The 12,801-nt window shown below is 40.7% G+C and overlaps 1 protein-coding gene across 2 annotated transcripts; it reads right to left on the bottom strand.

The window, feature by feature from the left end:
* Window positions 1–217: 217 nt before the first annotated feature.
* On the bottom strand, window positions 218–8,839 carry TSN (translin). Of its 2 annotated transcripts, XM_035008221.1 has the most exons (6): window positions 8,637–8,834; window positions 7,353–7,446; window positions 6,045–6,141; window positions 4,167–4,282; window positions 3,180–3,259; window positions 218–2,386 (listed from the first exon to the last, which is right to left on the bottom strand). In XM_035008221.1, the coding sequence occupies exons 1-6, from the start codon at window positions 8,700–8,702 to the stop codon at window positions 2,153–2,155; spliced, it is 687 nt and encodes a 228-aa protein (XP_034864112.1). In that variant the 5' UTR covers window positions 8,703–8,834; the 3' UTR covers window positions 218–2,152. The 2 variants fall into 2 exon arrangements, with proteins under 2 accessions (XP_034864112.1, XP_034864113.1); XM_035008222.1 differs by lacking the exon at window positions 3,180–3,259 and having other exon boundaries at window positions 2,051–2,386; window positions 8,637–8,839.
* Window positions 8,840–12,801: the final 3,962 nt, after the last annotated feature.

The following is a 12,801-nucleotide window of genomic DNA, read 5'->3' as shown; positions in this document are numbered from 1 at the left end:
GTGGGGAGCCTGCTTCTCCCTCTCCCTCTGCCTCCTCTCCCCTGCTCATGCTGTCTCTTTCTCTCAAATAAATTAAAATAAAAATCTTAAAAAAAAAAAAAAAAAAAAAAACAAGAAAGCCACGATTTCAGAGTACACGGTACGAACTATGCCAGCGGCATCCTGCAGATCCACCTCATCTCTTCAGCCACTTGTTTAAGTAAAGGACTCAGAACAATGCCAAAGAAGCTTTCGTTCTTTATTAAATTCTCTTAAGCGTTACCAATATTATTATTCAAGTTTAAGACAGGGCAAATCTTATGAAGTATTTATGGGTTCTCTTCTTATAAATAAATTTATAAAGAAAACATCCACTAATTCATCTCTACTCTAAGCTGCTCAATTCTCTCAAATTGAAAAGAAGATTCTGGTGTACTAAAAAACCAGAGCCGAGGCTTTTCAGTATGTTCAATTACAATACTTTTAATTTAACTCTTGAGTGGTTGGTGTCTTTTGATAATTTTAACTATTAAACAGCAGTATGTGCTTATCACCCCTGGTCATCTTCAGCCTCAAAACACCTTGAGATTCTCCACATAGAAGAAAACTATTACCAAACTTACTGCAAATGTTTGATCATGTAGTTAGAAGCCTTTTGTGCTCAACCCAGGCAGCGCTATTCCTGCACATTTCAGATGACCGCCCAAGGCACTTCAAACACCTGAGCACCTTTCTTCTTTCTACAAACTCTCCTGAAGAAAAAGCAGTCAAGAAAATTGTTCTAAAACCCAAAAATGCAAAGCAACTTATGCTTTGTTTCTACTTTTTTCCTCAGGATGGAAAATTTGGTCAGTCCTTAACTTGGCCTGATCACGGCTCTGACAGCAATGCCAAATAGTCTACTGCACAAACGGAAAGCCTAACCAGGGATCAAGCATGAGAGGATGGTTCCAAATACCTCCTATTATTCTGGAAACACTAGCACCTTCCTTTCAGTGAGCTCCAAAACCTGTGGGTTAAGTCACCATTTTAAATCATTTCAACAGCAGAAATTACGTGGCAAGTATTCTTAGCACTACCTGAAAACAAGGAGGGGGAGGTGGGTGCCAACAAGGTCCATGTGACTTGCCCAAAACTGTAAATCTAAAACCTGACTGTTGGGATAGCTGCCAACAACCTGAAACTGCTTACTCTAAAAAACATTACCAAATCAGATCTTCTTTTTGAATCCAAGGTTTTCTCTTTTTTCCAGACAGAGCACAGCTTTTTTCTCTCTGAACATACCAGTCAGGGTATTGCTAATTAACTTGACTGGGTGGCTTTACAGTCTCAGACCAGACAGTCTAGCTGGCTGCTAGGAAAAAGGTTTCATAGCTTAAAAATATATTATATGAAGTGTTAGTTTAAGATGTGTGTGAAAACGATTTTTAAGTTGCTGCAAGAGCAGAATGTTAAGGCAACGTCAGAAAACAGAGGTGTTGTAAAACACTAAGCCCTACTCTCCACCTGGTAAACAGAGCTAAATGATAAGATGTTAATCCCCTAATACAAAAACGTCCCAAAATAATCTATTGAACTTGACTTTGCAATTTCATCTTTTATATTTTGATGGCAGTGAGAGAGACCCTGGGGCTGTAACTCCCTTGCAAAAATTTCAACACCTGATTTACTCACGAGGCTTAAAATAAGGAAGGGAAATATAAAATAAGTTGTCATTTGCTTGGCAACCATCCTTTTAAATTACCTATTTTTATACTGTATCCAGGCTACACCTGGGTATGGATGGCTAATCTGGATATAGAAAACACCTAGGATCACTTCTGGAAGAAACACAAGACAATAAACTTCTCAATCAGTACGTCAACAGTATCAGGGTAAGCAAGAAAAGGACTTTACCAAGAGACTGACATTTATACTTTCTGACAGAACTGAAATACACGGAATTACAGAGCAAATTCACTGAAACAACAAAGAAAAATCTGTCCTTGTAAAGGCTATCTTTTTACCCCCAAAAAAGTGTTTCGATTTTGATACTTACACCACACACTGGTTAAGAAAAGAAAGCGCGGTGTTTAGCAATGGGGCGGGGCAGTCCTAACTACCTTGAGAGGCGCTGGGCTCACCCTCCCCAGCAACCACTGAGGTCAGCAGGGCCAGGCACCAGGAGAGCCTCCTATTTCTCTGCACAAGCTGCCGCAGTCTCCTTATTGAAGCCCCGGATGGAGAGATCATAGACCACCTCCTCTACTTTCTTCACATCGTACTTCAAGCCGTCATAGCGCTTCCTCAGGGAGTCGTTTTTCAGGTTGAGAAGGCGGAAGCCGGAATCCAGCTCATTGATGAAGGTGGAGATGTGGAGGGGCCGGGAATAGTCTCCGGCAGTCACACTGTTGACAGACAGCCTCGACTACACGAGGGAAGGCAAACGCGGATATGTCACAACAGGACTCTTCAGCACATCTTCCTCCCAATCACAACTAAAAGACCCTCAAAGGCCACGCAACTTTTCTACATGGTCTTTTAATAATTACATTTTGACAATGTTTAATATTACAAAATTACCTCATGACAAGAAATCATTCCCTTTCTGTTGGAGTTTCCCTGGTCTACAGTTTTCATCAATACGAACAAAGGCTACAGTGGACACCTTTATAACAGCCTTTTTTGTTCTTTAGAATTATTTTCATAGGACAATTTCTCCAGAGAGACATTAAAAGAATACGGGCCAAAAATAATATATAGTTACACAGTTAAATTGTTCTCCAAAGCAAGTATATGTATTGACACAGTTACTAAGAACATATACCTCTTGCCAATACTTTAAAAGGAAGAGGTATTAGTATTACCATCTTTTAAAAATTCACACATTGGTAAGTATGCACAGCTAGCTCACTGTCTGAACTGGCCTTTCTCTGACGACTAGCAAAACATAACACACACTGTGTACGACGACGAAGTGGTGGTCAACAGAGGGCTTAGAAAAGACTTCCTGAATTATTGTACCCATTTTAAAAACTGACAGTGAAGTGGGAAGATCAAAAAGCAAATGGCAGGGGTGCCTGGCTGGCTCAGCTGGTGGAGCATGTGACTCTTGGTCTTCGGGTCGTGAGTTCAAGCCCCATGGCGGGCATGGAGCCTACTTAAAAATAAAATAAAATATTAAAAAAAAAAAGCAAATGGCAAACCACTAAACTTCTTACCAATTCACTGGCAAGAATTAGAACTCCTGAGAGATAATCTTCTACATCCAGATGAAATCCTTTCTCCCGATCTGGCTCAACTAAAAAATATACCAAAGTAAAAATAAAGTCATGATGTGAACAGAACCTGAACCTAAAAATGTAAAATACTGTATCTACATATATATATATGCACACATATAATTTCTCTCAACAAAAGGAAAAGAAAAAGAAAAAGAATCTTTTACAATTGTGTTTTTAATGGATTCAGACTTTTGGCAACTAGGCCTCACTGTGGACTTTTGAGCTTTTTAGCCTGCAATTTTTCCTTTTATTCTTCTCTAAAAAAGTACCACCCCCAAGAATGTTACCTAGTTGTATCAGAGAACATCTTTGTTTTTGGACAATGCATGCTGCAGCATTTAAGGAAGCCGTGATACTACACGTGGTTTTCACATGGTATATGCACACGTGCACACAAAGTGAACAGACCGAAAGATATGGCAAAAGAATAAGCAGAGGGGCGCCTGGGTGGCTCAGTCGGTGAAGCGGCTGCCTTCAGCTCAGGTCATGATCCCACGGTCCTGGGATCGAGCCCCGCATCGGGCTCCCTGCTCAGCAGAGAGCCTGCTTCTCCCTTTCCCTCTGCCTGCCGCTCTGCCTACTTGTGCTCTCTCTCTGTCAAATAAATAAATAAAAAATATCTTTAAAAAAATAAGCAGCAGCAGAAAATCTAAGTGGGGTGTAAACAGGTGTTCACTGTACTATTCTTTCAACTTTCTGTGGGCCTAGATTTTTTAAAAACTAAATTTTACGAACTAAAAGAAACACTCGAGTACAAAAACCAAGCTTGCCACCACATATTTTTACGTTTTGTGTTTCCAAGTCATTAGTTTCCCATTTAGTTCTCATTTAACAAATAGAAAGTACAAGCAACAGCTCCCCACCCAAGCAAAAATTAAGCTACCATGCCTGATTCTGCAGACCAACGCTAATGAAGACACTTACTGCCAAGAATTTCTGTAACCGCTTCTCGAGTCACTAGTGTTTCTGATTCCAAGTACACAACAAATGCAGCCAAGAAGACCAAACGCTGCAACACAAACCTCCAGTGCTCATGAAATCTGCATGGATATAAGCTCATTTAGGTTGAGGGATTAGGGGCCTTAAAAAAGATAAGTTTAGTACAATCGCAGTCCAACATTTTAGAAATAGAACGCTTTTTCAAATCAAATCTATGTGAAACCCCAACATATAAAATGTGTAAGACTACGACACTTAAATATATCAGATGGAGACAGTGTAAGTTTTACAAGTTCAAATTTATAACAATTACTTACGAGAAGTTTAATAAATGAGAAACATGATCCAACTTTAATGAATATAAAAATATTTACAATTTAAGATTAGGGATGACAAGAACAACGGTATTTTAGAAGTTTAATCAGTAAGAACAATGATACTGCTCTCAGAAAAATTAAAATTGGCAAGTACAGATTGATGAGAACTGCAACGGTACATCAGCCTCAACACTTAACTTACTCTCACATTTTGATTTGAGTGTGGCGTATCAAGAAAATCTGATTCACACATGTAAGAAATAACTACCATTTGCAATTACTAAACCAACAGACTTTTAACTTTCAGGATACTGCAATTAAACTGAGCTAGAGGCACAAAAAAAGGAATAGAAAATTTTATAACCCCAAATATTAAGTGTTGTTATGCCTCCTGAATTTCAAATATGGCAAATTCAAAAAAAAATTTTCAATACGATTCAAGTCAAACAAAACCTTCTAAGAGCCAAATCACTCAGAGGTCAGCCTCTGTGTGACCTCCAAACTACACGATCTCTCAAGATCCTGTCAATTCTATTGTTCAACGTCTCTATACATCTATTATTACCTTACAGCAGGGGTCAGCAAACCTTTTCTGTGAAGGGTCAGATAGTAATATTTTAGGCTTTGTGAACCACCTCCAGTCTCTCACATATTTTTATTTGGGTGTTTTTGGTTTGGGTTTTTTGTTCTTTGTTTTTTGGTTTTTTTAACAACCTTTTAAAATATAAGCAGTTCTTAGCTTCCAGAAGCAGCAGGCCACAGATAGTTTGCCAACCCCTGCCTTAAACTATCCTGTAAAGTTATATTTATCCACTTCCCACATACATGTTCTGTTTTTTGCCCACATGTCTTAACAGACCATCTTTTTCACTAGAAAACATGTTTTTCACTAGGAAAACAAACACAAGTAAAGATTTTAGGTTCTTATTCACATATTTCATCAGTACCCAGTTGCAGCTTCTTCCAGTCTAACAATTGTGAAATTAGGATGCATTTTACAATCTATAAATTTCACAATTATGATTGGCAACAAAATTTTCTTCCCTAGTGGTACATAAAATAATGGTGACTCTTAAAATTAATGACGCTATAAATTCAACAAGACACAGCATAAAACATTAAATACGTTATTCGGCAGTAAAACTCAAACTCTGAGATAATACTCAATTCATGTATATACTGCCACTTAATCCCGTAACTTTAACAGATAGATATGGTTCACCCAATTTCACAAGTAACTTAAATATACTAAAAAAGATAATCTTTCGTTGATCTTCATACAACGAATATTTTCATTTTCATTCCTTTTTCGTTGCAAAAATTATACATGTTTCTTAGGAAAATTCTCAAAGGGAGGAAAAAAATAAAATCACCAAATTTGTCACTATTAAAACACCACCACTATTAATAGTTTGGCTCTTTTTCATTGTTTCTTTCACATAGAGAAGTTTTTACCTGGTTCTAAGCAATCATTCAGTATGTACAATTTTTCTCCTGCCTTTACTTTTACGTAACATTACAAAATAAAGCGATTTTTCTTACAAACCTGTAATACTGTTCAGCAGGGAACTTGGTCTTCAAAGATGTTAAATGTGTTTTAACTGTACCAAAATGTTCTCGAGCTTTCAAACACCTCTTTGGAACTGATCACAAAAAGATAATCAAACATAATAATAATGAAAGATTTATCAAATTTCAAATACAGTTCTTCCTTAATAATCTATGCAGTCTATCTGAAAATAAATCAACTTTAAAAAAAAAAATTTCATGACCAAATGCAGGGTATGCATCTCTACTTTTCAACCTGGCTCTCAAAATTTCATCTTTAGTTTCCCTACTGATTTACCAACACTGAAAAATAGACAAAAATTTGCTAAAAGGGAATACTTTAGCAGACAAGTCAGTAAGCTGTCCTAAATAATGTCATCCTTAAAGGACCATGTACCAGCTGCTATTCCTAGTCAGTCCTTAAAGGACGCCTTATTTGGACAGCTTCTAGCTCCCATATTTGGTCAAAAAGAAGCTTTATCAAATATTCTCAATCTGGGGCGCCTGGGTGGCTCAGTCGTTAAGCGTCTGCCTTCGGCTCAGGTCATGATCCCAGGGTCCTGGGATGGAGCCCCGCATCGGGCTCCCTGCTCGGCGGGAAGCCTGCTTCTCCCTTTCCCTCTGCCCCTGCTTGTGTTCCCTCTCTCGCTGTGTCTCTCTGTCAAATAAATAAATAAAATCTTTAAAAAAAAAAAAAAATATTCTCAATCTGACTGACCAATTCCATACCACTGAGAAAAAGGACTTGCCTCTGACCCTTGTACATTACAATATGGTATCATTCTCTGACTGAAAATATATTTCAGCTCTTTCAGTTGTGCTGGCTGTATCTTACAATGAAGGTTCCATGTTTAAACTTATCATATCTGATCTCCATTCAAGGGGCTGACTGTAAACACAATAGGAACATTTTACACTGGCCATTTCTTATCTACAAATGCATATTAAACTATATTCAATGAATGAAAGACTGGGTTTAAAAGGAAGAGAGCCAAATGAAAGCTAGATACACAAGAGAGTACAAAACTATTACAATTACCACATTATAATTACGTTATCACATTACTATGTGAAAGTGGAAGCTCAACCATAACAAACAGAATTCTGTAACCATATAAAATGCTCAACTCACCCACTTCTCCAATTTTTACTCACCACACAACATGAGGGACATTGTTCTTAATAAAATGACACAGACTTGAAATGTTTTCTAAATGGAAATTAACTCTTTAACTCTTTAAATAACTCTTTTAAATGACTGATAAACTGGATCTTAAAAAAACCCTTCAAAATCAAAAGAACTTACTGTCCTGAAAACCAGCACCCTGATGGACCCCTTGCAGTAGAGTTAAGATCTCTCGAGCTGTTTGTTCTAAACTCTGTACAACTTTTCGGATTTCCTAGAGAGATTAAAAATCAAAGTAACAGATAAACTCATAATTATTATCAGAACCTCAAGCCAAATAAACCAGATAGCATAGATTAAATATCTACGACACCTTCACACACATGCAAAACTCTGACAATCTTTACAAGGACTGAACCGGTACAGAAAATATCCAGGTTTGAATCCTGACTTTGCCACTTCCTTCCTCTGTGAGAGCTTCAAGACGTTATTAAAAAGCCTGAGATCTCTCATGTATCCTTCAAAGGATAATTGCCACCCAACCCAAATATCCCACTGAAACACTATAAATATTAAAGGAGATAAAGTATCTGAATGTAATTTGTAAAAAGAAAAATGCAATGCAATACAAAGACTGGGTAGTTCTCAATCATTTTACAAATATTCACTGAGCATACTTATGTGCGAAGCATTGTGTAAATACTGAGTACCCAACTAGACAGTCCTTTCCATCTCTCAGTTTAGAGCATAATGGGGGGAGACAGGCGTTTAAAAAATACGGATCGCACAAATGTTTTTAATGTGAATGCGCTACTAAAAAACACGACAGGAAAAGGATCATTCAGACTGTGAGATCAAGGATATGAATACGAGATAACCAGGAAAAGAAAGGAAAGATGCGAATTCCAGGAAAAGCAGACAGTACATGTAGAAGTCCTGAGGCAAGAAACTATCTGCGGAACTGGAGGAATGAAAGAGAAGTAAACTGAACATAATACACAACGGAAGATGGCGTAAAATGAGATGGGGTTAGGGGAGGAGACACCTGTGGGCCATAGCAGAGCCCGGATTAATATTCTATGTGGAATAAAAAGCCATAGGAGAGTTTTAAAGAGAAGAGGCCACACGTGCTCTTAAGCCAACAACAACAAACACGTGAGATGCGTGTTGTCTTGAGTCCCAAGCGCTGAGCCTTCGACAGAAACAAGCGCCGAAAAGGAGAAAGACTGACACTCAAACGAGATTGGCGATGCTGAGGAGCCGAGACTCGAACACAGAATCAGGACAAGGTAGCAGAATCGCGGGTGGGGGAGGAACATGCCCTAAACTGAAACAAGTGGGGAAGCAACCCACCCCCGGAGGCTTCCCCACCGCTCGAGACAGAGCGACAGAGGAGGGCCGAGCGATGTGGCCCAGCAAGCAAGGAAAGGGGAAGGGGAGGGGAGGAGAGGAGAGGGGGCTCGCCTCTCGGATGTCCTGCTCGGCAGCCAAAAAGCCCTGCAGCTCCACGAAGATCTCGCTCACAGACATGGCGCCGGCTGCACAACAATCAGCCAGTGCGGCGAGTGTGGCCGCGGAAGAGCGTTTCAGAGACCACCAGCGCAGTCAGTCGCAACGCCCGCCGCCGCCGCCGCGTCCACCGGGCCCTGCCCTACGGACGTCGCTGGGGTCCTCCGAGGTCCGCGGCGCGCAGGATACCGGGCTGTCCGCCGTGCTGCCTGATATGCCTCCCGACGCTTCCGGGCCGCGCGCGCGGAGCCGAGGCGCGTGCCCAGGGAGCGGGGCAGAGAGCAGTGGGTGGGGCTTCCAGCTGGGGACTTTTCGGACAGGCATCGCGGGGAACAGCCCGCGAAGTGGGGAGGAGGGTCCCTCGGGGCACGTGGGCCTGAGGGGGCGGGGCGGGCTTGGAGGTGGTGCGAGCGAGCGCGGCTCTTAGCTTACGCATTTGTGTTATGCTGAGCGGGAAGGGGCGGTGGGGAGAAATGCTTTAATGCTGAAGCGTATGCGTGAAAAGCCAGGTGCAGAAAACTGTAGCGAGATTGCAATTTCGTGAAGAAACAGGAAAAACAATGCATTCATATTTGCGAAAAGCACACGGGAAATAAAAGTGTGTAGGACCGTGAGAGTAGGTGATGGATTGCGAGCAAAATTTTTTTAACGTTTTCCCTGTATGACTATGACCTATTTAAATCATATGAATTTTTTAAGCGTGTGTGGTCGGAAGCTTCTCTTCCACTCAACTTAACACCTCCTTAACCCAATTCCCCTTGAGGCAAGCGCCGTAATGATTTCTTGTCCTTGCAGTCGTATTATTCCATACATCTACCCTACAAATAGAAATGTGTATCTGTGCGTTGTGTCAACCTGAAAATAGATACCATGAGAGCCAAATGAGTGTTTGAGATCAAAGAATTGCAATTCGGTGAGCACAGACGCCAGCAAGAGTCAAAAAAGTGTCCCGTCTGCAGGGTGAAAGCAAGGATTTGTTTGGTTTTGGAGGGGGGCACCACATGACTGATAAAAGGGGAAAAAAAAGTGTTAATTTATACTAACAGGCTGGCTAAGGGCTAGGCCGCTTTTGGTTACACAGTGATGACTACTTCTATTGTTCTTGACAAACGATGCTATTCTTGGTTTACATTATTAACTATTGCGTCTAAAGAAAGTCCACAACCGAGAGTCTTATGATTGGGAAGCCCATGGTTCCGTTGACTTTAGGAATAATTGGTTGTGAAACAATTGCTTCTGGACCAGACCAGGTTTTTTGTTTGTTTGTTTTAGATTTATTTATTTTAGAGAGAGAGAGCAGGAGCAAGCAGGAGGGAGGGGCAAAAGGAGAGGGAGAGAAATCCTCAAGCAGTCTGGGATCCCAGGACCCCCAGACCATGACCCCAGGGGAAATCAAGAGTCAGTCGCTCAACCTATTGAGCCACTCAGGAGCCCCTGGACTGGTCCTTTTTTTTCCAGTTCAAGAGTTCATTAGCAATTTATTGTAGAAAGGAAAATGGAGCTTTTCTCGAAATGGAGTCTCTCATGTCTAGAATTGTATACAATCCACAGTAGGCTGCACTCTCCAAATGAATTAAAATGATTACTTATTTCAACTAGATGAAATTTGTTTGCTTTGTGTGAGAGGTTATTCTAAAACTTTACATGAAGGACACTGTATCTTCATTATACTTCTGTGAAGCGGGTATTAGTGTTACCTTATAAAGAGTCGGCCAAATCACTCTTTTCGAAAAATCTAAGTGGTTTTAAGCAGCCCCTAAGAGTGTCTTTTCTCATTTGTCATGTTAGAATTAATAACACCTATCTCTAAAAGTTTGGAGAATTATAAATGTGTGCAAAAGACTACTTTCTGTCCCTATGAATTTGACTCTTCTAGGTACCTCATAGAAGGGGAATCATAAGGTATTTGTCTCTTTGTAACTGGCTTATTGCACTTACAATATTGACTTCAAAGTTCATCAGTTCTGGGGCGCCTGGGTGACTCAGTCGATTAACTGGCTGCCTTCAGCTCAGATCATGATTCCCAGCGTCTTGGGATCCAGTCCCGGACAGGGCTCCTTGCTCAGCGGAGAGTCTGCTTCTCCCTCTCCCTCTGCTGCTCCCCCTGCTTCTGCTCTCTCCCTCACGCTCTCTCTTTCAAATAAATAAATAAAATCTTAAAAACAACAACCACAACAAAAACAAAGTTCATCTATGTTGTACCATATATCAGAATTTCGTTCCTTTTTAAGGCTGAATAATATTCTGCTTTATGTATATACCACATTTTGTTTATCCATTCATCCTTCAGTGGAAATTTGGATTGTTTCCTCCTTTTGGCTATTATGAATGATGCTGCTATGAACATAACTGTGCAAATATTCCCTGCTTTCAATGCTTTGAGGTACATGATGTTAACCTTAAAAATAAAACTGCCAATTATTTTACCAGCAAAAGATGGGTTTGTTCAGGAATGACAGAGAATTGCAATCCAGGACAAACAAGCTGTGGCAAAACTATAGGCAAATCTGCAGAACAAAGGAGAGAAATGCTCTTGTAGAGGAAAGTGAGAAGTTGGGAGGGGAGGAAAGCCTTCCTTCCTCCTACTAGAGTAGTAAAGTAGCATCTACATGTAAGGTCAGTCTCTTTCTATTGGACTTGCAATTGACTACAGTGGTAGGGCAGGAGAGCTCTCCCTGCCAAACCTCCCAACCCCATTTTAGTGAGGTTTCCCTTTATGAATGTTCACAATAACCCGAAGTGGTGTAATTTTTTAAAACATTTTATTTATTTATTTTAGAGAGAGAGAGCATGCAAGTGCCAGTGAGGGGAGGGGCGGGGGGGGAGGAGACGGAGAGAATCCCAAGCAGACTCCACCCTGAGTGCAGAGCCCAACATGGGGCTCAGTCTCACCACCCATGAGATCATGACCTGAGCCAAAACCAAGAATTAGGCGCCCCTATAAGCTCATTTTTTTAAAGATTTTATTTATTTGTTTGAGAGAGAGAAAGAGCACATGAGAGGGGGGAGGGTCAGAGGGAGAAGCAGACTCCCGCCTAGCAGGGAGCCGGATGCAGGGCTCGATTCCAGGACTCCAGGATCATGACCTGAGCCGAAGGCAGTCGCCTAACCAACTAAGCCACCCAGGCGCCCCTATAAGCTCATTTTTTAACTGAAGTATAGTGCATACAATATTATATTAACTTCAGGCGTACAATAAGTCTAGTTACCATCGGTCACCATACATAGTTATTACAATATTATCAACTATATTCCCTATGATGTACTTTACACCCCCATAATTTATTTTTTTTATAACTGGAAGTTTGTACCTTTTAATCTCCTTCACCTATTTCACCCATCCCCCCACAGCTCAAATTGAAACATCGTAAGATTATAACTCTTAAGATAGTGCTTTATAGAGAGGCTCCTGGGTGGCTCAGTCATTAAGCGTCTGCCTTCGGCTCAGGTCATGATCCCAGGGTCCTGGAATCGAGCCCCGGTCGGGCTCCCTGCTCAGCGGGAAGCCTGCTTCTCCCTCTCCCACTCCCCCTGCTTGTGTTCCTTCTCTCTCTGTCAAATAAATAAATAAATAAAATCTTTTTTTTTAAAGTGCTTTATATATTTACATTATAGGAATGTTAATTCTATTAGAAAATTGTCTCCATCTTGTTTATTTCTACATAGTGAAAGCAGAGTATGCTCCTAAGGTGGGCTGAATTACCCATCACCTCACCCTACTGAGAACTTTTCTCAGTGCCTGTCAAACACTCAATAGATATGTGGTGAATGAATCACCTTTACCAAATTGCCCTGCAGTTCAGTTGTAACAATCACACTCTGTTTTAATGTGTAAATGTGTTTTGGGGTGGAGGGGAAAGAGAGAGAGAGAGAGAATCTTGGCAGGCTCCACACCCAGCACAGAGCCTGATGCAGCACTTGATCTCACGGCCCTGAGATCATGACCTGAGCTGAAATCAAGAGTCAGGTATTTAACTAACTGAGCCACGCAGGTGACCCTAAAATGTAGACATTGTTCATGTGATTTTATTTGTGGAATGAGCATGCCATATTCATTAACCCAGTCAGTCACTTACCAAAGGCTATTTTGTTTGGTTCCAATTCTTTCTGTTATAAATAG

This window comes from Mirounga leonina, unplaced genomic scaffold (genome assembly GCF_011800145.1).
Source record: "Mirounga leonina isolate KUSES-001 unplaced genomic scaffold, KU_Mleo_1.0 Mir_151, whole genome shotgun sequence".
NCBI classification, from domain to species: domain Eukaryota; kingdom Metazoa; phylum Chordata; class Mammalia; order Carnivora; family Phocidae; genus Mirounga; species Mirounga leonina.
Note: the sequence above shows the minus strand (reverse complement) of the source record. Positions and strands in the feature narration are given on the sequence as shown.